This window comes from Struthio camelus, chromosome 4 (assembly GCF_040807025.1).
Source record: "Struthio camelus isolate bStrCam1 chromosome 4, bStrCam1.hap1, whole genome shotgun sequence".
In the NCBI taxonomy this organism is placed as follows: Eukaryota; Metazoa; Chordata; class Aves; order Struthioniformes; family Struthionidae; genus Struthio; species Struthio camelus.
The window spans coordinates 24,454,684-24,482,519 of record NC_090945.1 but is presented as its reverse complement, the minus strand read 5'-3'; the positions used below and the strand labels follow the sequence as shown (position 1 = coordinate 24,482,519).

The 27,836-nt window shown below is 38.9% G+C and overlaps 1 protein-coding gene across 2 annotated transcripts in view; it reads left to right on the top strand.

Moving 5' to 3' along the window:
• Positions 1–27,836, top strand: part of MCUB (mitochondrial calcium uniporter dominant negative subunit beta) — a 51,399-nt gene that overhangs the window by 14,368 nt on the left and 9,195 nt on the right. The window contains exons 2-3 of one of the 2 annotated variants that reach the window (XM_068941882.1): positions 26,358–26,433; positions 26,811–26,981. In XM_068941882.1, the coding sequence (XP_068797983.1) occupies positions 26,358–26,433; positions 26,811–26,981 (247 nt within the window). The remainder of the gene's footprint in view (positions 1–26,357; positions 26,434–26,810; positions 26,982–27,836) is intronic. The other variant, XM_068941883.1, reaches the window with a different exon arrangement.

Here is a 27,836-nt window from a genome sequence, read left to right as displayed (position 1 = left end):
CAACTGTGTTTTGCTGTTGGTTGATCATTTTCAGTATTGTGGTGGTTAACGTTGACAGTTAATGGGGAAGAAAGGTTGAGTAGGTGCCCCCCATTTGACTGTTCAAAAACGTTCTGATGTGGTAGATTAACAAGCATTAAAATAAGGATCCTTTAAAAAAGGATTATGTCAGTGGAACCAAACTAATATCTCTAACTTTTCAATGAAGTACACTTAGAGTTGTATGTTTTTGTTTATGTGGTACTCTGACAAAAAAATCTGTGTATTTTTGAAAAAGTTGAATTTTTAATCTTTAAACTGTATTTTATACCCTTGTATATCTCTCTTTCTGCTCAATTTTGAGATTGAGCTTGCACAGATCTTTGTTCACTGGTACCATTCTGGAGCAGTTCATTTGTAAAATACTTATTGTAATGTACACTTCGTTTTCCTACTCTAAACGTATTGCTGGAGGGTCAGGAGGCGGGAGAGAGTAGTGTGGCCAGTCACAGGTTATTGCAGCCGTTCTGGGTAAGCTGTTCTATCTCAGCCTTTTAGAGTTGAGACTACTCCTTATGAGTGTGTGAGTATTGACATAATTTGGAAACGTTGGATGAGGACAACTCAGTTCAGCTGATTGTGTAAACTGCTTTCTGGCCCACGATCAGAGATTCTTCAAAACTGAAACAAGGTCAGAGTTTCTTCTTTGGCGCCAGTGGACTTGATGCAGTACCTGTTCTACCCAGGATGTAATAGAAAGTAGAGACTAAAGCTTTGTTTCTGTTTTAAACTTTTTGCCACTTACAAGCTGACTTGTTTAATGATTTGGGTTGGATTTTCTTGCTTCTCGTTCTGGCAGCAGCCTTAGAGTAATAGTTGTCAGAAAGATAGCAAAAATAGTTAATTTTTTAAAAACTTAACTGATGCATGCTATAGTAGCTGAAGGACCCCTGTATGTGTAGCCTTAGGTGTTTTCCTGCTTATAGCTATATCAAAAAACCCTCACTAGAGTAAGCAATGCTTTAGCAGAGTCCATGTGAAAACATTTAAAAAAAAAAAAAAAAAGTCCATCCCTAAAATAAAGTGTGAGCGAGCTGGAGACTAATCACATCTATCCAGTGATGCTGTAAATCAAGGTCAGCAGCTTGTCAAGAATGATGTGCCAAATTGTCTTTTACTTTGCCAAGGTAGAGATTAAGCATGCTGGTAGGTACTCAGTGGAAGCTGAAGATGCTGTCTCTCAAAGAAACAAGGTGCTGCCAGCCAGTTAATTGGTGATATCTTGCCTCTGTGTGAGGCAGTGACTTTTGATTTCTGTTCAGTTCAGGGCTTTGTGGGAGTTGGGAGCTGATGACCCCAAAACATTGGGACCCCAGCCCTGAGCCAGCCTGCCTGCGTGGTGTTCAGAATCGGCTGTGTTGCATCTTATTGCACCAGCACCATAGGATCTCTGCTTTGTAAAAAGGACAGAGGCCAAACTGGAAGTTGTTTTCTCTTGCCCACTGCCAAATGCAATGTAACTCCCTGTTTTGTTGTTGGTAATGCTGAAGTAAATGTAACTAAAATGCCTAGAGAGCAAGTCCTGTATTCTTAATTGAATACAGCATTTAAACAGCTGGTGTGACAATGAGATCTGCTTGCTGTGAATGTGATGGGTATATTTAAAGAGTGCAGTCCTGACGTTACTCTTTTAATGGTGCTGCTGGCAGTTGAGCTGGAGCTGTGGAAATAAGAGGTGTTCTAAATTCTCATTAAAAAACATTTACTTTTCTGAAAACAGTGTAACTGGCGGTTCATGCTGCAAATCAGGGATACAAATGAAAGCACCTTTGTCAGATCTTTGCAGTAGCATTGAAAAGACATGAAAAAAAAATTTAATGTTGCTTAGGCCTATAGATGTGTCTAGAACTGCACTTCAGATTGGCCCTTTGGATTTGATACCTTTGTAGCATTTAGTCAAAGTAGACGAACATTATTTTCTTAGCAGTTTAATTTAACAGATTGGGATCCTGTAACTCTAGCTCTCAGGCATTTTAGGTGGAGCCTGTTCTTTTCTGTAAGCGTTTCCTGTAATCCCCTTTCAATTTTGAATGGTGACAGGAAGAGCAGAGCTTTAGAGGATACAGTTGGACTCTTTTTCCTAAGGGAGATCTTCATACGTGGGCTACTGTAAGTATAATTTTAAGAGGTTCAGAACATAGGAAAGAACAAAGCAAGAGGGAGAAGTAATAGTTGTAACTTCTGTGTCTGCCTCCCCCCAAACTTCCCAAGGAAGGAGAAGCTAGTTGCCATAATCCTCACTGTGAGGAGCTGTGAGCCCCCTCCCTCTGGAACACAGTGGTGAGGACTCATTTGGGATCCTCAGAAAAGCGCAGTTATTTGGAGCTGCTCTACCTTTGCTGCTGACCTTTCTCCATGGCTGGTGGGGCCTGGAATTAGCCTAGGACTTTTTCACGTCTGCTTAACCCACTCAGTTCTGTACTCAGTTGATTCATAGCTGTGAAATGTCATTCCACTCTGTCTCCTCTGGATAAATTTAAAGAATAAGAATTGTTTTCCCCTTCTGCTTTAGTTTAGAGAAGCACAAGTTTTTCTGATTTGTGAACCTGAAGCTCATAAAACATCAGGAATAGAACAAACATTCATGTGATTCCTTATCTGAACAGATAAGAGGAGTGACTGAAGTTCATCTCGGATTAAAATGCTGTCATAATCTATTAGTAGGATCCATTCACAATAATAAGGGAAGGAGAGTTCATTTGCATTGTTGAATATGATATGCTATCAGCTTCAAACCTTAGGGGGAAGATCAAAGCATGATCCTGAAGTAAGTTAAGGAGAGTCAAGCTGAGAAATATGTTGGCATGACTCCAGTAGTTAAATATTTACCAGAGGTAGACTGCTCTGAGTTATATTTTTCTTCAGCCATCAATATCATAGGGTAGTAAACCATGCAAAGAGATCATAATGCTGGAAAATTGCTAGAATGTCTTTGGGCTACAAAGGGTCCTGGTTCCTGAGCAAAGACACTTAATGTCTGATTTCTTTAAAAAAAAAAAAAAAAAAAAAAGTAGAATGTATTGAATATTTGTGAGAATCATTGGAAAACAAAGCTTCTGCTTGAGCTATGGAATTGATGTAGCAAAGTATGAGCGAGTATTCTTGCCTTAAAGTTCACTCTTGTGAGTACCGAGAGGGGTGCTGGCCCAAATGGGATGGTGGTTAAAGTGCACGTGAATTTAGCAGTTTGTGGGGTTCATGTCTTGGGTCAGCAACAGTTTAGGTAACTACTCTTATTTCTCCTTAGCCTGTTATTTGCAAAGGAAAGAATTTTCAAGCCTGCTACCCTGATGGTAATTTGTGTTAGTGGTACATCAGTGCATGCAGAGACTAAGCAAGACTCTATACTGAATCGATTTTTCAGGCATGATCATGTGTTTGCCCTCTTGGTTTGGTGTCGTCCTCCTTCACTTCATAACCCCCTTCACACTCACCCTTTTCTCCCTCTGGAGGGAAATTCTTAATGCTCCTGCAGAGGTCCAGTATTTTTGTCGGGGGGAAGGGAAAAGAGCAGAGGCAGTATAGTGTGCCTGCTGTATCTGTAGGGGAACAAACTCCTTAACTAACGTCATCTTGCGCTTAGTGTTTCTTGCTAGACAGACCGTGCTTGCGTTTACTTCTTAGTGCAGAGATCGTGCTACCTTCTATGTTTTGCATTTGTAAAGTACATGATGAAGTTCTTGTGAAATGGCCAGTATGTTTCTTTCTAGGCATTACTGTCTTATTGATGCTGAACAAAATACAGTGATCTGATAAAATAGACAAATAACTGTGAATTCTTCTGTGTCCTAGTGAAATAATAGTATGCCTGTTGAGATACAGTCTGAAAAGCATCTGAAGATGCATGTGAAGAGCAACCTAAAACTGACAGACCTTAGGGGGAAGTAATATAGTTTTTTTTTTTTTTTTTTTGTAATTTCTTTTGTAATATAAGTACTTGAACTGGTGTTCCATTTTGCTAGGCAGTATCTCAACAATTGCTATTTTCTTATAGAATCTTGGTAAAGGAAATGGAAAGAGGAAATGTAATATCTCTGCCCTGCTTTTCTAGTGTAATAGAGTTGCCACATCATTGGGAGGAAACCCACTGAATAGTGGCACTCCTAGAAAAAGGTTCTGGTGATGGGGAAATATATGAGTATGCTAGCAGTAGGAAAGACCAATGTGACTTTGGCTTGCATGCGTGGGAGAAGTTGTTTCAGGGGACAAGAGAGAAAGAGTGTTTGCTGATATACTGTTATTGGCCTCAGGCTTCCTATTATCATAAAGATATTGATCATTGGAGGGAACTCAGAAATAGTGTAAATGGTTAGAAACTATAAAGATTAATTTATGAGGAAAGATTGAAGAATTAAATATGCATAACTTGCTTAAGCAGTGACCGCAGGGGACCATAAATCTACAGGCATGTGGGAGCTGTAAGCACATACAATAGAGAAGAACTGTGTGAATAGCCGGGGATAAGGTTGAAATGAAGATGTGGAAACTTTAAGTTGAATATCCTATGCATGAATCTTCCTCAGAGTGAAATGTTCAGAGCTATTAAGTATGCTGCTTTGGGAGAGGACAGGAGCCTATGACTTGGCATATACAGAGCTGTACTAGACAGAAATCTAATAAATATGCAGTAGGAAAAACCCTGTCCTGGCAAGGTGATTGGATCTTCTGTATAAAGAGTCTGTTTCTGTGCTGTGACTGATTGCTATCCGAGTTATTTGAATACAGTGTGAGGAACACAATGCAGCGAGGGTTAACTGTGCTGTCTTGGGCGCCTACAGACAAATGTGGATTTATAAACCTCACAGTTTTCCCAGCTTGTTCTCATCCATAAGCATCAGGATGAGGGAGGAGAGACTTTGTCAAACCTGCCTTTCCATCTGACAGGTGGGCTGAATCAAGACATAAAAACTTCTCTTCACGTTCCTTCTTTGCCAAGGACTCATACTTAGATCTTTGCTTCTCTCCCCTTGAGAGTCGCTTTTCAGAACTTACCAGTTGTGGTTTCTGCTGCTATTGCACTGCTGCTTACGGTCAGTACGCAAGCATAACAGAAGTGTATCTTAAATGGACCAGAGTGACTGTAAGTCACTCAAAGGAGAGTTGGCTACTGTACATCTTCTGTGTACTGGACTTCTTGCTTCCACTTTTGGCAAATATTTTCCATGCTTAGCAAAATAGCTGAAGGGTATGGAAATAGATCTTGACTAAGAAGATGAGTATTTTTAATACATGTGATCATTTCAGTGATAGCTGTGAGACAAAGCAGAAATGCAGTGTTACAAAGGCGTCAAACTGCCATAGTTTGTAAAACTCACTTAAACACCCTCATATAAAACGTATTTTCCTTTTTCAAGGAGGAGACGTAACCAGTGACAAGCTACTGCTAGCAGAGGAGAACTGTATTTTGAGTTCTGTGGAAAAAACTCAAGGAAATACTTTATATAACTATAAAAGCAGAGAAGAGATTTGCAATCCGATAGTCACACAGCGCACCATTCTGGGCGTTTTGACAGGAAGTGAATAGGGCTCTTCAGCTAAGCTTGAAATGAGGGAACAGGAATAATTCTCGTCTCCTGGGTCTGGGAGTACGCTTCATGTTCTTACAGGAACAAGGTGCTCTTTAATATCTGTGCCTGAGAGCCCAGCAGTTGTAAATGAAAGACTGAAAGAACTGAAATGCCAAGTGATCCTTCTGTTTCATTTTTAGGATGCTAGCTGTAATTGCCACGTAGGGTCAGGGTGTTGAAGTGAAAGGCTGTCTCAAGGCATCTTCTTCTTTCTTGGCTGGTGTCAGTCAGCTCCTGAGCATCATGGGCTGAAAGTGCAGTCACATATCAGAAGAGCTTCTTCTCTGACGGCAGCTATAGTGGAGCAGGAAGGTGGTTTTCCACAATGGGGACTAAAAAGTAGCAGAGCGAAAAGCTAGCAGTGCAGCATAAAGAGGCTGCATCCCAGGGAGACCTAGGAATCCTGCAGTTCAAAAATTTTTATTGTCATTACCGGTTTAAGTTTTCAGATAGCTCTTGTTCTTTCTCAAACCTGAGCTGATACTGTTCAAATGCTGCTGTCTCTTTAAAAGATAAAATTATGAAACACATTGTTAATATAATCAGGTAGTTGCAAATAATTTTTAAAATGCCAGTGAATTACACAGTGCAATAAAAATCTATATTTTTAGCCCTCTGACTCATACATACGTGTTTATTGTTTCTTGGAGCCCAGCTGAATCTTCATACTAGAAGCTGATGGATATTGTTGGTGGTTGTTCCTCTTCTATCATCAGTAGAATAATCACAGATTTAAAGTCTGTGACGGTATCAGACAACCTGCATTATAATGATAAAAGAAATAGCTATTAAAGAAATGACACACAGCTTCCAGGCTTAAGTGTTCAGCTTCAGAAATTTCAACACTGTTTGCTTTTTGTGTCATTTCAGATAAAAGCATTAGTAAAAACTCTGTTCCTCATGTGTATATTTTAGGATTTTAAAATGCCCGAAGTTGTCATCTGCTTATTGCTTTTAGTGGAATCTTGACTCTTCTTCCTTGCAAAGAAAGAAATAGGAAATAAATAAGCACGTGACTTACTACTGTGGTTGTAAAAATATATATTTTATGGATGAAATTATACGGTTTAACTGTCTGACTGCATTATCTGCAGGGAAGTGGTTGAAGGTTGTTATTTTGAAGTTTTCAAAAGAAACTGTTCTATTAACAGTAGAGTAGGTTAAGTAGGCAAAAGTATAAGCTAAACTGCTGAGGTCATCTATTTCCCTCTTGAATTCTTGAACATGGATGGGTCTCCTTTTCAGGTTGGGGAAATTAAAGGAAATGATACTGTTGTACTCTCCTGCTTGGGTGAGGCATTTGAAGGAAGGTCTTCCTTTCATTTCCTTAAGAAAATAGGAATGGGATGTGGAAATGGTCTCATCTGTGGTCCAAGTGAGGCAATATTATGACAGCAAATGCAGACTAAAAAACGAAAATAACTTACGGAAACATACCAGAGTTGTACACAGAAGATCACCCTTTTGTGTAGGAAGGAAGAGCAGCCTGTATCTTTGTCTGTCACTATGTAGGCACCTTAAAAACAGCTGCTGATGGCTTTTCTCATCATACTGGAGTAGGTTTAATTTTCCTTGTCTGCTCTTTCCCCACTGTTCTCCTCCTTTTGTATTTTCAAATGAAAACCATAAAGATGAGAGAAGTGTTAGGGGACAAAGCAGGACGCAGCCTGAGTTCCGTATGGCATGCAGATATGTTGAGAGGCATGATCAGCTTTAGTGTTTTGGGGAGATTACGTAAGGTTCTGTATTAATGCCTGTCCCAGCCCTCTAAATCTGTGTCTGCAAATCCTTGTTTTGGCCATTTTGATATTTCACCCAAGTGGTTCTGGGAAATGATATCTAATCAGCTGGTGGCCCACCCATGGTGCTTTTTGTTGGGAGTGTCTTTTACAGGGTATGTGTAATTCCATTGACAGAGAAAGATTTGGGGCAGAAAAAAATAAAACACAGCCTGGAGCTCTATAAAAATGGTGGGCGGCTGTTGCCTTCCTTGTCATGTCCTGGCCTTCTTGCACTGTGCATAAGAGCTCTATGAGCATCTGAGTATCTCCTTAGCTGAGCTGCTGTGCTAGAGCTCTGTTGTTCAACTGCTAATGTCTGCACGTTGCTCTACACATCAGTGCTTGAGACAGAAGTCAACACTTTCAACGTATTTCAAATAGAACAGAGTTACCACTGCAGCAAAACTCAATTGTTTTTGTGACTTTCCTTTTAGGACATAGATGGAGGTCTATTGACTTCCTACCTGGCTTGTTTTGTAGCTGGGGTGATAGTCAAGTTGGGACAAGCCATTTTGGTATGATCTGCACTCCGTGTCTGCTTAAGATGGTCATGAAATTGTCCTGATGTTCCTGGATGCTCGATAGGTTAGCAAGCACCTAAAGCTAGCTTAATCAGTTACAGGAGTGTCGAGGATTTAGGCAGTGACCCCCCAACAAAGATTGCTTGAAGCCTTTCTTTCTTCACTCTGGTGGTTTTCTCCTTCTGCTCTGCAACCATCAAGCACAAATGTTTGTCCTTATTACAGAGGATCTGCCCTCTCTGAATTGCTCTCCATAGTCAAACACTTAGTCGGGGGGGGGAAAATCCCTGCAGTGCCATAGCTTGGTGTTGTGATGCCTGCCATGTGAGCTCTGATATGACAGAATTAAATGGTACAGAAAATACAAACCTCATTGCTGGAAACAGTTTTGCAGCTAATATACTTTTTAATATAATATACTAATTTTTTATATAATATACTAATTTTGTAGCTTTCAGCTTACAACATGCTGTGAAAACTTGCACCCTTTTATAGCCACACCAACTACCTTTGCTCCCCCGTCTATTAGGTTTGGCAAAATGTTTTGTTAAACCTATTGGTTTAACAAACCTATTAACCTATTGGTAAACGTTTTGGAGTCACTCATTGGAATATGAGGAAATGGGATTTTCGTTATCGAATTTAAATTAATAGGGGAGTGGTTAATAGTTATCACTCTTTCTCTGAAATACCTGCTTTGCTTTCTGCTGAATTGCTCTGAAATACCAGAGACTGTGAGTGGTGCTTGGCAAGAATACTCTATTCCGTGTAAATTTGAGAACATCTGGAAAGAGGTTTACACAAAAATTAACACAGAGTTAAAAATCCCCTAGCAGCCTTTCTTGATGCTTATATGCAGGTAGCCTGTAATGGTGTGATTATAGGACAATCTGTCATAGTTAAATGGCTAGCAGAGCTGATGAGCCTGGTTTTCTGCTGAGTTGTGACAAATATTCTCCCAGTCACCATTGTCCTCGCCCACAGTACTTGCCACATCAGGCAGGGAAGGAGAAGTGTCGGTGAGTGCCCCCGGCTGGTGTGCTTGTTGGCTGGCTAGTACGCGGTGGCTGATTGATCTCTCCTTCCTATGCAGCCTTCGATTTTCCACACAACATGCAAGAACTTAATAACTTTGAGACCTACACAGCGTGGCAAGATTGAGTTGAAATTAGCTAGCAGGTTCAGAAGTTATTAGGTAAAGAGGACAGACAACTCCATTACAGAAGCCTTGTTTCCTTATGAACCTGTGCTACAATAGTACATAGGTACAGCTAAATGAGTAGAAAAAGTGAATAAATCATCTTATGAAAGACTATAGGAAAATGTGGAACTCCCTGTTTCTAGAACTGCTTAAGAGGAACAAAAGCTTCATGTGCTCTTCAGAGACTCTACTTGTGTGTATTTTTAGTGGCAATGAGACTCTTACTTATCTATTCTTTTGTTCCCATGCTTCTGGGACAGTCTTGCTCTTTGTAATCGGTAGGAACCAGGGTCTCAATATTCTAGCTGTTTTTAATTAAAGGATTTCCCTTTGGTAACGTAGGTTGAGGCAGAAGCTAGAGACAGGAGACTGGTGCCTTGCAACCTATAAGCGGCAGTTCTTCTTGTCTTCTACTCATTCTGTATCTCTAGGTTGAATGGGAAGTATGTTAAGGATGAGGTTTCAATTGCACTGAAAGGAGAGAGTTGTTTTCGTTTCCTCTTTTCATATAGACATTATAGTGAAATCTTATAATACTACACAAAAAAGATTAAAAATACAGCATGAAAGAAACAATACTTCTCATGTTTGTTTAGTGAATCCTGTGCAGTTCTACCTTAAATCTACCCTGTTGTATTCATGTATTTGCACATGCAGCATTTTTGTAGTAATGTAAATGTGGTGAGATCTTGCAGCGCAAACATGCGGAAGGGACGAAGTTGTGTCTGGTGTCTCTTACCTCTGTATTTGCCTACTGTCTGTGGCTATATTTGAACCCCAAAAGATGTGGTGCTTTAGAAATTAACTGACTTTTTTTTTAAAATCTGAACATTTTTAGACAAAATCATAAAGTACCTGATTCTTCCTGTGTTTACTGTTATGTATTAGTTAAATGGACTTGAATCTCTCTGAGATAGCAAGGCTAGAATACAAATTTAGTGTTCTGCAGACAATGAGCGTTATCTATTTGGAAGCAGAGCAGAAATAGATCAGGTTGGATCAGTCCAAAATAATAATATTGTTCCTTGCCAGAAGAGAACTTTGAAATGAACCAGGGAGGGAGTTCACTGGCAAAAATCCACTTGGTTTTCAGGCCTTTCTAATTTAGGCCAAGGAAAGACAGGGTAAATCCACCAAATAGGCAGCTGGAGGTCATGATGGTACCTCTGATGTTGTTTTCCCATAGCTCAGGGTCTGGAGTGCTTGTCTTGAATCTAGGCAGAACATGAGCGTGTTTTCAGTGACCTCTCGTTTATCTTTGCCAGTTAATGCTGAACTCCAGCCAATAAGCGTTCTCTGATTTGTTGCTTTAGTCTTTTAAAGGTGATGCTTATTTGACATTGCTTCCTTTTCCTTGGAAAAACAATTGAGTCCCTTAAAAACAGTATGTGATTTTTGTAGAAACTTTTGACTTCATTATGCCTGTGTGTGAATGCTCTGCTATTAGTTCTAGGATGTTATTTATGAAACAAAAGTGAGCAATCTTTTTAATTATGCTAGAAACTTTTTACTGGTTGTCTGCAAATTGCCTGTGTCTGATGGCGTAGAATTTCAAGACGGAAAGGAAAGGAATACAGCTGCTCCTTTTTTAATAAAGGCTGGATTCTGGCTGCTATGCAATTTCCTAAGGAAATAGGTAATGGTGCATAATATAATGGAGATAAGAAATGGCAGGCTAGCTTGACCAGGAGGAGAAGAAAATATTCAGTTTCCTCTGATTGCTGGGAGTCCTTAAGCATTGATTATACTTGTGCTGTAAGAAAGCTTTTGCTATTGCCTTTAGTGTGTATCATCTCTAACTTACCTTCTTGAAGCCAATTTCTCTTGTAAAATTGACCTGAAAAATTATCTTTCTCCTTTTTATACATAGAGTCTCTCTGCACTGTGAAAGATACAGTAATCCATTTTAAATCTTAAAGCTTGAAAAAACAGCGGTTGGAACCAACAGGCCCTGACTGAGCTACCAGCTTATTGGTCAGTAACACTGACTACAATGTACTTATCTCTAATTGGTAAAGAGGTGATAATTAAGCGAGAGTACAAAAGTAACTGTGAATGCAGTGGTGTCACCTATTTGGGGTGGCTGTGTAAGACTTAGCCCACTGATGTCTAAGTATTCTCAAGATTTAGAACAAAACAAATTATTGGTAAAATGTACAGATGACCCAAATAATATGATTTCCCAGTTGCTTGGCTGATGGATGGAGCAGTAACTGGTAGGTAGCTCTCGTTGCTTGCTGGGGTTCCTTTTCACCCCTGATAACTTTTCATGGCTGGAACAAATGAAGGTAAGTGTTATCCCTATTTTTTTTTTTTTTTTTTATAAAGATATGGGAAACTCAGGTGCAGGAACATGTCTGAGGTTGCCCAGTAAGCTGGAAGTCCTTGGAAACCGTATCTTCTGCATCCTACTTTCATCCAGTGGTGTAATTTAAACAGTGTTTGTTCTAAAAATAAATAAATAAATAACCATTAAAAAATAAGGTCTTCCATGTGGAAACAAAGAATATCAATGACAGGCTGTGTCCTGTGAAGCAGCCACCCTGAAAGGGGCATGGAGGCTGTGACACCTGCATTTCAATCCCTATCATGAGGCTGTACTCTAAAGACTTTTGGGCAGATGAATATAGGGAGGAAATATAAGAACATTGTTCTCTTGTGTAACGTTAGTGAGTCTGGAATTCTGTGTGCTTTCAACTGGGAAGTTTCTGTGTATGTGTGTTTTGGGGTTTTTTTTGTTTGTTCATTAAGAAGCCACAAGAATTGTTTCAGGAGTGGAAAAAATATTCTGCAGTAAAAAAACGAGACTTTCAATCTGAGTAGTTTCTTGTAATCTACAGGTAACTGCAGAGGGAAGACATTTCTGAGGCTAGACAGCTAGCCTCAGCTGGCTAATCTAAGCAGGTTAAACTGCTGAGATTTACTGGCTGAATCCATTAATTCCATTGGGCTAGAAATATAATGTCTGTTTAGGGGTGGTGGTTTTTTTTGGTTTTTGTTTCTTACTATGCTAATTTATAATTGCCACCTCTGACTGAAAAGTCTGTGGCATCCCTCTCTTTTAAATCAAACCAGCAAAGATGTTTTCTGAAAAGCGGTGTTTCGGCTTAGGCTGAGCTTTGTTCAGAAATTACCACCTGAATTCTTCAAGCCATCTTTTGGAAGACATCAGATAGGATGAATCTGACTGGTCCATTCTGTCCTTAATATCTATGGGTGTATTTTTGGTCTTCACTCTTGCTATTTTGATTCCCATGCCTATTTTTAATAACTGAACAACCAACATAGCAAAAAAACCTCCAGGGTTCTTCCCCTTCTGCTTTCCCATATGATGCAGTTATCAACGTAAATTGCAAATAAACAGTGAGATATGGAAGTACTCTATGTCCAAATATATACAAGGCTAAATTAAGCAAGAATTTAGAGAGTTAGTTTTGCGTAATAGCCAGCGCTAACAAAACCTCTCCCTGGAATCTAGTTTTGTGTTATAAATGTCAGAGGGTTTTTTTTCCAATGAGGATGACAGGCTGTTTACTTATACATAAGAACTGGGCCCTGAAAAGCACATCCCTCTGCACATCCCTCTGTACAGCACATCTACATGTGCTGTAGAGAATTGAGAAAAGGGCAATAGCTCTGTTCACTGGATGCTGCTTTGCTGATGGTGGGATGTGTAGCATTACTTACCCTTTTCTTTATTCTGCCACCTCGAAACAAGTAAGATTTTGTGGGAGTAAGTATCCCTGCCTTTCTGTATTTTATTTAGTTGCTTGTGAGATAACCTGAACTGAAGTAGTGTTGAGGCAGTTTAAATAGGGTTATGCTTTTGGTTGCCTGTGTATTGTAAACAGTACTAATGTATTGTGACACTTACTATGCAATTCCCTTTCTAATAATAAAATGGGAAAATAGAATTCTCTTGTAACAACCAGAGTTGTTTGCTATCCTCATGTTGTGTGTAATATTTTTGTTATTTGTCTGATCAAACAGATATTTTATATTCAGTTTTTGTTACTGCAAAGACATTAATTAAATTTTCTACATGGTTGGTTGTGTGTAAGTAAACCCGGGATATCAGATTTGGGTGCTAACCTAACATTGCTATGTATACTTGTTGGCTTTTGAGCTTTCAATCGTAACTAAAAGGGGAAAATGACTGGGGTTGAAGTCTATAGTAAGTTTGGGTGCTTGATGCCAGGTTTAACCACCTCAGGTTAGAAATACCTTGAGGGTAGTGACATATCCGAAAATGAATGACCCTGCCAAGTCTACACAGGGAATCAGAACCAGAATTACAACTTGGACTGACTTCTAAAACACCCCTTTAAATTAACAGCAGGCAGAAGATTACCTCACTGTAAAATGTCAGAGAATACGTCAGGGTAGCTCTTTCACTTATGTTGGATGTTGAAGTTGGCACCTTTACTGAGGTAAGAAAGATATGCTCCATAATAGATTCCTGGAACAGTCTGTGCTGTCCGTGATTGAGGTCAGATCGGGTTGGGAAGATTGCAGGAAAAACAACTTAAAAGTGACTCAGAAAAGAAGAGGAAGTAACTGTATATGGATTGAGCATTTTATAAAACCATTTTCTTCTGAAACATTGGTTTCTCAGAGTAGGCTGTACAGTCTCTTGCCTATTTTTAATAAGACTTTTCTTATAGCTGGATTTTTCTAAGAAAGACATTAAATAATATGTCTTTCAAAATAGTAACCACAGTGCTCTTACCTTCTCAGCACTTGGGCCGCATGAATAGCGGCAGCTTCTGAAACAGCAATATTTGCAACGTTCTGGAGCTTGCTTTGGAGGTAAAGCTGCTGAGGGCCTTTGAAGATACGAGTCTTTCTAAATCACTGGAGAGAAACAGGCAGAAAGGATACTTGTCCTTTTTTTATTTTATTTTTTTGGCTGTGTTGGCTGGCTGGGGATATTTTTGTCTGTACACGCTGAACAGAGAATGAAGTTTCAAAGTTCCTGTTGTAGTTGTCACAAAGCTCAATGAAACTGGCTCTTGTCACTAAAGGAGATGTCGTCTCTCAGATAACTAGTGCCTTTCCAGTTCCTAGTTCATATTGCCGTGGTCAGTCGGGAAAAGCTTATAAGGCACAGGAGACAGAACCTCAGGAAGAGCTGGACTTTTCCTGTGGAGCTTGTCCCACAAAGAGAAAAGGAGCAAAACAGATCTTGTAGCAATTGGCATTCAGCTGCCACATTTCTTCCATGTTGGAGGAATACTTGATTGCTAGCTGGTGGGCTCCAGCTGGCAAAGGGGAAGGAGAGAGAGAGGCAATTTGTCATGAACTGAAAAAATCAGACACTTCATTATTAAAATGTTACTGATGGGATGAAAGATGAGAAACTTCTCAATTTACATTAGCTCTATCAGTTTGGGGAATGCAGGGGTGATAGATGTTTGAAGAAGAATTTGGGAATAAGGGAAAAAAAGCTGAAGCTCCTAAAGCAATCTGCTGTTTTCAAAGAAATTTTCTATTCCAGCAGCAGCAGACCTGCTTCGGGAGTATTTTCCTCCCGTTCACATTCTCCCTCCCTTCTGCCCCCTGCTTGCTCCCAAGGGAGGGAAGCCAGCTCCTCAGCGGGGTCCGCAGACGGGAACAGTGCTTTACCAGCTTGCTTTCGTATCACCTTTGAGAGCCTCTAGTGGGAAGGAGGAGGGTGGAGGGGCTGAAACATTTTAAAACTACTCTAAATAGAAACGGATTATTGTTAAGAGGGATACTTGCTGAATGTTGTAAAGGGGAAAAGTTCACCCTTTCTTCTCAACAGCATTGCTCTTCTCTATTACTTTGGTAGAACAGAACGGCAAGCTTTTGCTGCCAGGAATAAGCAGGTATTAAATGTCAGTTTTGACTAACCACTCCCTTTCTGCAATCTCATTTAATTTAAAATTAACATCTCTAATGTGCTAATGTTTTATGTGCTCTAGTAGAGAGAATGTGCACTGTTAGATCTTTGAACGCTTGTTAACTATGACTGTGAGTGGCTGGTAACTGTGTAATTAAATACTGGAAACTTGCTTAGAGTAGACAGACGCATAGCATAATTGTGTGTCTTGTTATTTTAGAAAACCACGCTACAAAAGCAAAAGAAAAATCCAAATCGGCCATAACTTTACATGATAGCCTTAACCTAAAGTAGGATGTTAATGAATAGGGGTTTTCTCCTCTTCTACTGCTTGCAGAGTTGGGCTTTGCATTGGCCCCTGTGAACTGAGAAAATTCACCTGGAAAATATTAGGTCACTTGGAAATTCAGAACTGCAAATTAATCAGATGTTTATGATGACTATGGAGCTGCCTTGCCAGTTTATGATGATACAAGTACAGTGGAGACGTTTTAGACTCCTTCAGAGAGATGTTTTTGCAACTGCCTATATAAACTGCACTCTATATATTCCTTCAAATTGAAACCAATAAAAGGAAGCTTTTTTTTTTAAAGCACTAAATGTAATTTTAAGTTCAATTTATATGCTTTTGCACCTTATTAACAGTTACTTGCTTTTCAGTAATTGGTCTAGTTGATGTAGCGAAGATGTAGATTGCCCCTGTGTATCAGAGTACTTTTCAGGATGCAATTTACTATTGTCAAGAGAAATTAAATGAAATACCTTAGAATATCTGTTGGCTTTCTTTCCTACTTTTTTTTCTTTGCCACACAAACTGTATATGCATAATGTTTTACAGAATAATCAAAGAATATCAAATTTGTCTTCTTAACCTCAAAACATAGAGGCATACTCTTTTCCTGGTAGGTCACTTGTTTGTATATGCACATGTACATAACAAAGTGCATTAATTTTCCGGTGAACCTGTGTTAAACTGTTTTCAGATTTTGTTTCATTGCTTTCGCTCAGTAGTAAAGTATTAACAATGAGTATGGCAAACCCATAATGATGATGATAAATTATTTAAAAATTTGGTGTAACATAGAATTCATATATATAGATTTGGGTGCGGGTGGGGGGATGTGAATGGAGTGGTCACAGATCATCCATTTTCTAGGTCAGTGCTGTGGCTCGTTCTGTGGTACAGACTATGTAAACATCACATATTGACACAGAGCACTCTTGCAGGCTTTATCTATTTAATTTTTGAGTTTATTTTTAGTAATGTTTTCCCCAAATGGTGTGCTTGCATTCAGATAGGCGCCAGAGAAAGGTTTGGAGGTGAAACTGGATTTGAACTGCAAACGCCGCTTGGTTAATTAATCAGGTGAGAGGATTTATTGCAGTGGCCTACAGAAAACTTGCCAGTGTCATTTGGTGTTGTAGACTAGAGATTCTGCAATCCACAGCAATCGGATTCATTAGGGGAGCTTCATTTAAATGTATCCAAAAGTAGGTAGCTGCTTTACAGGTTCCTCCATGTAATCATTGCCTTATGGCATTTGGAGATGATCCACTTTTATTATGGGAAAATAATAAAATGGGAAACCAGATGACTACATCCAGTGTGTACTGATGTTACTGTGGGCCTGAGGAAAAGAAAAAGAGCGATGTTGACTATTGGTTTCGTCTTCTACGTGGCTTTATATTCTTGTTTACTTTAGCGTAATATTTAAAGGCTTTCCTAAAATATTGGATAAATGCTCTATTCGGAGAAAGCGGGTTATTTCTTTTTGTTAGATCAGTCTTTGAAATACATGTTCTAAGTGAATTAATAGAGGAAGTAGAACATCTTCTAATTGGCAGGAGTTCAAAGGACTGGAGGGTTAAAAGTGAGAAGCTGAAATGCAGATTTGCTACCCCTCCCAGGGAGGCATGACAGGCACATGGCAACACAGGTGCTAGACCATCCAGGGCGTACGGGGGGCTTTGATTTACTTGTATTGGTTTTAATTATTTTTTTTATGAACATAAACTTTAGAAAAAAACTTTGGAAAACTTTACAGGAAATTCTTAGTTTTGCTATTTACTCTGCCGGCTTTAGCAGAAAGATAAGAATGTAAAGGCTTACTGTACAAAGTAAAGACTCTGAAGGGGAGCCTGATAGCTCTGTGTATTGCAAGCTAGAAGTGGCCTTTTTGATTTCCAAGGAACATTGTTGTCTGTCCACTTGGTACTTTTATTTCCTATAGGAAGAAGATGAAAACCAGGCTTACGTTGAATTCAATAGAAATCTTACTACTGAGTTCACTGAGTCAGCATTTCAGCTAAGGTATTGTTTTAAAACACGAATGTCAACAACCGAAGCTTGTGAAAGCAGGCAGCAGCGGCAAAGCTACAGCCATTTTGATGCTTTTAGATTAAAAATGTTCCTTGAGTAGTGACGGGAGATGATAGACTTCCGAAAGAAAAAGGAAAAAGAAAGCAAAAACGTATATTTGTGACCTCTGGCAAAGCTTTGTTGTGTCTCTTTGGATAATACCAGTGTTTCAGCCCTCGGTTGGCAAGTGTTGGAGAGTTACAGATCATTAGTCAAAAATCTTGCAATGTCAGGGCATGCGCATCGCAGTGTTGGCTGTACTCTCAGTTAACAAGGTCTCTGCGGGTTCAGCAGTACAGCTGTATTTCTTTCATGCCTGAATAGGATTTGGATTTTCTAGGGGTCTCTGCTAGAGCTACTCTTTTAGCAGGATTATTTTTGAAGCTGCTTCTCTCAGCAAAACTCTTTTCCAAGCAAACGAACAGTTGAAAATGTGGCTAGTATGGATGAGTTTCAGATTATTTAAATTATATAAAAATATAGATATATATTCATATAGACCTCTGAAAAGGGACTTTGAAAAAGGTTTTCTTCTCAAGAATTGCTGTTGCTTCTAGACTATTGCTAAACCCAACTTGTTGCAGCTGTTCTGTGGAGTGTGCATAAAGCCGAGCAGCTCTTAAACGTACTGGTTACCAGTGGCCTCTTGATCTTGTTGTTCAGAGGCTTTTCTTTTCTTTGCTTTTGTCTGTTTCTTTTTGTTTTTTTAGCATTTTCCCTGTTTGCTTGCTGCTAGGATGTAATAAATGGTGGCTCAATACTCTCTGACAAAACTTGTTGAAGTTTCTATTAAATTATGATATTAAGTTCTCTTTAAATTACTGGCTTTAGATGCTGTTACAGTGTCTGCCCTAGAATGTTGTTTTTGAGGTTACCCATCAAAACCTTTTAGAAGGAAAACGATAAGCCTTCTCTGTTTGCCAGGCTTTTTATCCCTTCCTTTTCTTTGGTTGCTTTTTCTAGCAAGGCTAAAAATCATATTAGACACCTCCAGCAAGTAGTTTGAGCATCCACAGGATTTAAATATGAAATACGAGAAAGCAGCTTAGTTCCTTTTGGGAATTACCCTGTAACTGTGTGTTACAAGGGCTGTAAATCTTTGTATCTGCATACTAGTATCCACCACTGACAGAGAAAGGCTTTTGATTTGATCTAACTGGTCAGTTCTTCTGTTTCTACCAGTTTTTTTTTTTCAAGCAATCAAAAGAAAATCATGTCTCCCCTTGGAGAAATCTCTGTTTACAGCAGCCTGAGCAAAACGCTATTTCCAAAATGTTAGGGGTAGCCTAACGGCAGACCTTTAAAGAGATGAAGCTACAGAGGTGTACAGATTTTTATTTTATTTTTGTAAAAACGTTTTTGTGGTCTGCTGTCTTAAAATAATTAAATGGGAAATGATTTCTGGAAATGAAGAGGCAGAAAAAAGTGAGAAGCATCTTTAATAATGTAGCATTCAGATACTTGCACCTAAATTTGCTCTAACTTATAGTGGGGGCTTGGCCAGACACTGACGTAAGACTCTTGGTCTCTACCCTCTTTCCCTTTTACTCTAGTGGATCTCTAATATTTTCTTGCTCCTCAAAACAAGCAAACAAAAATATATTAAAAAAAAAAAACAAACGAAAAAAACCCCAAAAGTCTGGCTGCAGTGTAGAGGTGAGCAAATGGAGTCCTGCGTGGCTGGCTGAGGGGCACACACGGATTTTCATGACCCGTGTGTTCTTGTTGGGACTGCATCCTTTATGCTACAGAAAACGCAGGATGTTTGAGGGCAAACAAAACAGGAAGGGCTGCTACCTGTAGCTGCTTGGTGTTTCAAATTAGGCTTCATAGAGCGCAAGAGCAGTTTGTACAACTGACTGTGGATCTGAGTTCACAGTTGGCTTTGCCAAAGAGTTGTTGAAGTTTTGCCATGATAGTGTTTGAAAGTACAGAATTTTAATGGTAAAATTCAACTGCTGGGAAGATGCTCTTCAGGAAATTACAGGTAATGTTTAGATGCTGCTAAATAAGAACAGTACAATAAACTGTTTTTCTGAGAAAAAAGTGGGGGCAATGGAATAGGGGAGAGCGGTGCTTTTGTTTTAGTAGGGTATTAGGATTCCTCGTGGGCTTGTGGCCAAATGCTAGGCAAGTTGGGGATCTGAGAGGAGACAAGGCATGGGACGTGCACAAAGAATGGCTTATGTCTGTATTGCAGAAGAGATGAAAATGATCTGTTGGAGACAGTTAAGTGAGGAATGGAGAGGATGTTGCAGAGCATCACCAGCTTGCTTTTCCTGATGCGTTTCAGCAGCTGTGCAATTGGTTCCTTTTCACATGGGCTGTTTGGCAGGGCTGGTCTTCAGCATGGTACCTGTAACAAACGGTGGTAAAAAGCTGGGTGAGAGCCATCCCTGGGAGATTCTCCATTGCTGAGAATTCTAACGGACCTTTTTGCATGCTTCTGTCAGATACTAGTTTTAAGCCCTGGGTCAATCTAACTTCTCAGGCACTCTTCTTTTACTCAGCCAAGCTGTAATGTGTAAGGCGTTGGAGGTCTGCACAGTTAAGTAAAGAAAAGCCTAGGAAAATAGTACTCATAAAAATTAAGGTAAGTGTGTCTTTGTAGGTATATCATACACTGCTTTTTTGTGTTGGGGAGAGGTAAACTTACTTACATTTTAAATCATGGAAGTGCTGAAAAACAATGCTGTTCTATGAATTAAACCCTTTCTTTCTGTGTACTGCAACTTGCACAGTGTTTTGAATTTGAAAAGCCCTTGAAGAGAAGAATAGGAGTTGACTAGAACTTTGGTAAATCAATAAGTGTATTAATCTGACTTTGCGTCCATATTTCTCTTCTCATTGTCTCATTTCAGCTGAAATAGAAGCAAGCTTTTTCTTGACTGGCAATTTGAAGAACTGCTTTTGTTCCTACACAGGACTTAAGGTTTTGTTGTGTTTTTTTTTGTTTTTTGGGGTTTTTTTGCTTGAGAGAGATGAAAGCAGCTGCATGAGTTAAGATACACTCTTTCTGAGACCTTTATAGGAAAAGATGCAGCCAGGCTGTTTTCTTAGCTAATTGGATATTTTTGAAACCGAAGTCTCAGTATCACAGGATGGTTGAAATTGGAAGGGATCTTCAGAGATCATCTAGTCCAACCTCCCTGCTTTTAGTCATGGTTGTTACCTTTAAAGTCAAATATTGCGACGTTTCCCTGGTCAGGATTCTTGTCTGAGAAGGCATGGCATAAGAGCAAAGATCCAGTCAGTGGGACAAACTGAAAATCATGTCTGTGTTGACAAACTAATCTCTTGACCACAAAAGTTGTTAGAAAACGGGTGGCGCAGCTCTTGAATGTAGACGTGGTTTTGTTTTTGATAAACGCAAATAAGTTTTCATGCTATAATCCCTCCCTCTCAGTGTTACTCCTTTTTGAATTGCAAACTTCCTTCTAGATGTTATGTACCTTTCCACCCTGAAAATGAAATAGGTTGGGAAGGATCTATGAGAATTGTGACATTCAGACAAGAGATTTGATTTTAAACCAAATGAAGATACGAGATTGTTGATGTTATAAAACTGTAGACTCAGAGAGGATTTTGGATCTGCTTCTCTTTGTAGGAAGGGAAGGATGGTGAAATGGGAATTTGGTGAAATAAGAGGAAATACTGGTTGATTTGTGTTCCTTCTAATAATGCACTTATTCTGTGTAATTGTCTTTTATTTGTTTGTTTTTATTTTTTTTAAGGGTCCATGCTTTATGCTGGTTTGGAAGTCTGCTTGCTTTGAAAAGTAGGATCATCTGTACCTTCAGAGTAGTTATTTGTAGTCCCTAGAGCACATTGCAGGCAGAAGTTATCAGTTAGTATTCAGTCGTCTTGTCTCCTCGGTGCTCTTTGTTGATGCTTCTTTGCAGTGAAGTGGCATGGTTATCGAAAGCATACTTTTGGATAGAGGAGGGTAAGGCTGCCTTTTCAGCCTGCTTTTTAAATACCAGTGTTTTCAGTATCTTTTTTTTTTCAGATGCACTGAACTGACACAGATGAAAATCCAGAGGCTTCCCAAGATCACAGAATAGCTGAGGTTTGGAAGGCACCTCTGGAGATCAAGTGCTTGTGGAGCTTGTATGTGAGGGGGAAGAGTTTGGGCACAAAGTTAGTAAAAGTGCAAATGAATGAGAAGCAGAAGTAAAGACGAGGGATGTGAGCTTGCTTAGCTGAGAATGGATTGAAGGCCCATCTGGCGAAACTCGGTGGCAGTGAGCGGATGAATTTGACCAGCTGTACCTTCATAAAGGGTTCTTCCTGATCAGTCATCTTGATGTACTTTAATTAGAGCTGTCATTTTTGATCACCAGCAATGTTTATCTAGTTACTTAAATTCAGTACTGACTGCTCTTGGAACTTGAAACAGAGGCAGGAAATGAAAGATCCTTAGAGATGATAATGTATGATGCAGAATAAAAGACGTGGGAAACCAAACTTTTAATTGCTTGGGCTCCACTTTTTTTGTTATTCGTTTGTTCTTTAAACGGTGCTGTAAGACGAGTGCTGAAGAAAAGCCACATGAATGCTGTGTTGCCGTTACTTCTTCAAGAACACCAGAACATACTTACTCATGTTGAAATTACTGCTTTGCTGCAAGAGCCCTCTTGGTTACTTTTTTGACCTTTGATTTGCACTGAGGGAGGAGGTTAAAAATTTTGTGACTCTGGAATAAACTGCAGGGTTGAAACATAAATGTTGCAACGTGGTTCCCATAAGAACAGAACAGCTATCAGAAGATAGTTGCCTGATAGGAACTATTAGGGTGGGAAGGCTGTGTCTGAGGAAAAATAAGAAAATATATCATCAGGTTTTTTGCCCTAGGAAAGATAAATAAGGTACTTCCTGAGTATTTGCTCTCAATCTTCCTGGGTGAAACTGTAACTAAAAACAGCAGTGTTACTGCAGAATGTGAGAGCATCTTCCTTTTTCATCCTTTCTCTTGCTTTTAAGCTTTTCTGTAATGTCTGTAGACGGTTTGTTCTCAAATCACAGATTGCTTTTCCATGATAAATTAATTTCTAGGATTGTTCCCTTTAGAGAATCAAACTGGAATTGACATCATTCCTATGCAGAGAGCTTCTGGGTGTGTTTGTTAGAGATAGAAAAACATGCAAGCTGGCTGAAGTAAATGAAAACATATGAAAAATATAAATTGCTATTTATAGCATGTGCACCCACTGAACACTGGCTAACACATACCTGCCTTCATTTTCCTTCCACTCCAGAAAAGCAAACAACATCTAGACATCTAGGTGGCTTTCTTCCCCTCTCCTTCACAAGCGAGGTGAGGATAACATGTGGGAAGTACTACCTCCTGGGGACATCAGCTGATCTGGTGACACTCAGAAAAGCCCTGTAATTCATTTTTGGGCACTGGAGCTACTAGTTTCCCCCATGATTTTGCCCCGGTTTGTTCCCTTTCCTCCCCTCCTCAAGCAGCTGCGTGAAGGCAGCTGCACTGGCTGCTGGGCAAGGACCCCAGGACATAACTGAGCTCTTCTCCTCTGGCAAGGGAAAAGCTGTAACGCTATACTACTGTTGAAAAGCTCACTGCAAGATATGTTTTAATTAGATTGTGTTTTACTGCAGCGTTATTAAAATAAGGGTAAAAAGCTTACACTTAGTGAAGTATCATGTTTTTATCACTGTGCTGTTCTATTTCAGTTTCTTATCATTGCCTTGGAGAGGAAAAAAGAAAATGGGGAAACCAAAACGTTTATAGTAACAGTCTGTGGTAATTACTTTTTGTAAAGGCTGCTTAAGAGTTTGATGTAAGGCATTATTGAGAAAATCTCATACTGGAAATATATAAATACTTTAGGTGTAGTATTCCATAGAACTTCAAGAAAAGGGACATGCTAAGGTAAACTGACTCAATGTTTTTGGTTGGATTGAATAGCTTTCCACTGAAAAACACAATGTAATGGGAACTTGAATTTGCAGGTATGTTACGTTATACTTGCTATTGAAATTGCAAAAGAAAACTATTGAATCTTTTGAGATTTATATAAGCAAAATCAAAACAGTTTTAAGTATGTGTACGTTAACTGCAGATTCAGACTTTTGTAACATTTTAGTATGGCAAGCCAAGATGAAATACAGTGTCAAAGACGCACGAAAATTCTGTGTTCCTGCGAAGTCTCCTAATGACAGAAATTGATGGTTCCTGATGAGGTTTCTATTTGCATTTGCAGTGCTGAGGAAGATCAGAGGCTTTCATGCTACTTCAAATAGTGATGATGATAACGTTAGCTTTTTGCATGAAACTCGTCGTCTATAAATTTGAGATTAAGTTTGCAGCAACAGTTATTCCACATCATAAGCAATTGCTTATTGGAACAGCTAATTCCAGAAAATAGAGTGCAGGTTCAGAGGTTTGCCAGTCTGAAAAGTTTTTTTAAAAAAAAAAAAAAAGAAAGAAAGAAATAAAAAAGAAAAAAGAAAAGACAACATTACTATCCCTGCCTTTGTCTCCCATTTCTATCTGCTTAGCTCATTTCCAGCTTAGTTACGCTGCTATGTTAAAGACATGAGGTGCCCTTAAAAGAGCAAATACTTCTTTAAATTGGAGATATATATATATATCTCCCATTTACACCAATTGGTATTTTTTAACTGAATATATTGGATTATTTTAATCATGATTATCACTCTGTGCCTTAAATTCTCACTAATTTTCACTTGGACAGTCCATGCATGGCACTTGAACAGAATCAGGAGACGTGTTACGCTTTGGCTGACTGCTCTCTGAAGGGTTTTGCACTAGGAAGTACAGCTGAGTGAGAAATGGTGTTCCACAGCTAAATGGGCTTGCAAGCTTTTAGGCTGATTTCAGCCTAAAGGCTGACAGCTATGATTGTATTATAGGTGTTTTTATCCAGCTGTGTGCCATGTGTGTGTTTGTGTTGCAGAAAGATGTAAAATAGCTTTCGTCAGTGGCTAGATAAGCTAGCCAAGAGAAGCCTGTGCTAGCACATGTTAGTTGTATACCGCCTTGTTACAGTATCTGGAAGTTAAACTCGAGATAGGGTGAATTCAGAATACGTTCCTTCTGTTCTGGCTCTTAACTGATGTTACTGTGATTGCATAGTAGAAATAGCGTATTGAATCTTGTTGTTTTAGTCCCGTAGCTCAAGTCTTCCTTTTAACTGCAGTGTGACTGGATTTCATTTCTTATGTGATCGTAGGGTCATTCCAGGCTGCTTTAATAGGGAATATTATCTTCTGCTGTTACTTTTTGAAACTATTTCTGCACAGTTTTGCTATATGGGACAAGTTAATGGTTTAATAACTTCATACTTGAAATAACTCTGCCCCGGGGTTCCTAGATCTAAATCTCTAGTTTCAGGAATTAACTCAGCCCTTCATCCTTCCCAACTAATCCACCTAGAGCCTGTATAGAAAGAGTCCGTTATTTTGAACTTGATTCATCTCTGTTGCTCACTGGCTTACGCTTTTCTTATACTTCATGTATTCTTTGCAGGTAATTCTTGCTGTGATTTTAATGCATTAATAGCTAAAAACTTTATAGTACACTATAGAGATATTCTTTCAGGGGGTCACTGACTGGTAAATGTTGAATTATGAAGAATAATGGAATTTAAATACCTTAAAAATTTCTTTCCAATAAAGTAAATTTAATATATTTCCAGCCAGAGTTGTTGAATGCATGTTTTCCTCTACAAGCATAATAGATATCCAGATTTACAACAAAAAAAACGAAGTAACCTTTGAGTACAGGCACTGTACAGTTCAGTTTCTGGCATAGGTTGGACAACAGATATTAGACATTATTATGAAGTTACATATCAAGTAAAAACATACATAAAAACAAAGGTCCTGAAATAGCTCCCAGAAGAAACAATTGACACAAACCAGTTATTATATTTTAGGCTATTGAATATTATCATGGACTGTTACATTTGTTTATTTCAAGGTCTTTTGTGAAAAAGAGATCAAATTCTGAACTTTGTCTCCCTACTACTAGGCTATATGTTCCCAATTTTTTTGTGTAAGCACCTCCTGTAGATGGGATATCAAAGCTAGTAATGTACTCTGTTACAAGAAAAGTCTTTTCCTCTGATTAAGAAATACAAAGGTTACAGTGTGTGCTATAGCTTTGCTGTATGGCATTCCTGGACTGCTAGCGACTTTTTTTTTTTTTAACAGACCTCCTGTGTTATACTTACTTTTATAATATTTAATAATAACTCTTAAGGTATTTTGGTATTTAGTCTAGGTTTCTGACTGCCTTTGATGTCTAAAAGATTTCTAACACTGGGAAATTTGTGTAATGTAATGCCCAGAGTGATTTATTATATTTTCTTTAAATCTCACCCAGATTTAAAAAACAATAATAATAAATCTTCATACATTGACAAGTTGCACGGTTATCATCTTTTTTTTATACCATGAACGTCAACAATTAACTTTTGGGTTTTATATTCTGGTTATTTCATGACACACAATTATGAAAAAAGGGGAGTGTTTAAGTAGTAAAGGACTTTTCACTGAGACCATGCACATTTTTTTTAGGTTGCATTGTGCACTCCAAAAAGCTATGGGTGGACACAGTGCTTCTACTTATGGGCAGCACAGTGTAGAGGTCTTCAAAGGGTTTGGTTTTTAGGGGGAGAGGAGACAGCTTATTGGAAGAATTGTAGTGAAATATTTCAGGAAAGCGGTGATTTGGGGGATTTTTTTTATTTGTTTGTTTGGGGGTTTTTTTGCCAGTTTAATTTAGGTTATTTTTACCATGTAAGCCAAAAAGTTACACTGTGGGCAATACCTTTTAACAAAACTTCTGCTTTCTAGGGGGGATGTTTGTGTCCTTTAAAAACAAGAAACTGATAAAGTGAGGGCATTTTCAGAAATACGTCTCTTCTGTCAGATCACGTGTAAACAGATCACCACGACAGGCTGAGTACTGCCTTTTACTAGATAAATCTAGTCCCAACATTTCTAAAAACAAATTCCCCTTGTCTGTGTTACAGGTGCAGCTGGTGAGGCAAACTGGAAGTTGGACACACCAGAAGGGAGCATGTTACAGCACACTGGTGCCATCTGATGGTAAACATTTCCCATCAGGTTCTTCCCTTCCTTCGTCAACAGACTTTTCAATTTTACCTTCTGCAGGGGGAAAAAAGATTAAAATATGGAATGGGCGTTATTCATGTTACGTTAGCCTATATGTCCTCCCCCTGCCCTGGTCTATGTTGCTCTGCAATTAAAACTGGGAAGGCACATGCTTGTTTCATTGGGGGGTAGAGTGAGATTAAATTAGTTGCTTGTTGTACCTAGCGTCCCAAAAATTGAAGTACTGTATTCATTAGAGCAATCTAGAATGTACTGTGTGTTTTTTCTTTATTTGCCATATATTTTAAAAACAGCTAAGTTTAATTACAATTTACAATATGGCTTTTTCACTCACTTTTTTTTTTTCCCAGAAGTAACTGTTAATTACAGATATGGTCTTCCTGTGATAACTCTTACGTTGCCCACAAAAGGAGAACGCTGTCAGTTTACTATCAAGCCAATGGTAGTAACACTTGGAGCGTTTCTGCAGGATGTACAGAGAGAAGATAAAGGAATTGAGAAGGCAGAAGTCTTTGCAACAGGTATTTTGCATTTCTGTCATTCTTTAAATAAGTATGTCCCTATTTAAATGTGTGGTACTCCTCTTCTGAGACAGTTTCAGTCCTTCATCAGGTTTAGAATCTGAATTACTGTTGGAATAGTTTTTGAGTGGTTCTGGGGTTTTACTGATATTCCAGATATCAATAGCCGAGTCCTCTTGGAAAGACTGATTTAAAACGCAAAATTGGACACACTACTATAACCTTCCTTACGTCTGAGTAGTTTCCTCTTATCTTTTTCAAGGAACTTTTCTTTGTCATGGTGTTTTTAAATAAATATATTTTTTCAGGTTTCTTTGATATCGCTCTCTTTTCTTGTTCTCTGTGATCACTCTTAAAGTGAGTAGCAACCCAGCAAGCAGCCCAGCTTTTTTTTTTTTTTTTTCATCAGGTAATGCATAGATAGAAGAAAGCATGGGGTAAAGGAAGATTGGTCAGAAGGTTCATAACCGAGTGCATTCATAATGTTCCCTTCCCTCCTGGCTCCAGGGACTTTGAAAGGAACTGAAAATAGGTTGATGCTACCAGAAAATCAGGAAGGCACAGCTGCCTTTGAGAGCAACTTTCCTGCCTAGTAAAGCAGGAAAATTCCATGTAGAGCAATGTATTTACATCTTTTGCAGCAATGGAGATCTTTTGGAGCAGTGGGACCTATGTGGATCCCACTAGGTGCATAAGCTTTATGTGCATGAAAACTTTATATTGAATACTGGTGTCTGCTGGGCAGAAAAGGTAGAGAAGTCTCTTGCTGTCTTGCATAGCACCTACTCCTGTAAAGTGTTTCATGAGGCACACTACAAGTCCTCAAAAGTTAGCTCAGAGGAAGAACTCCTCTGA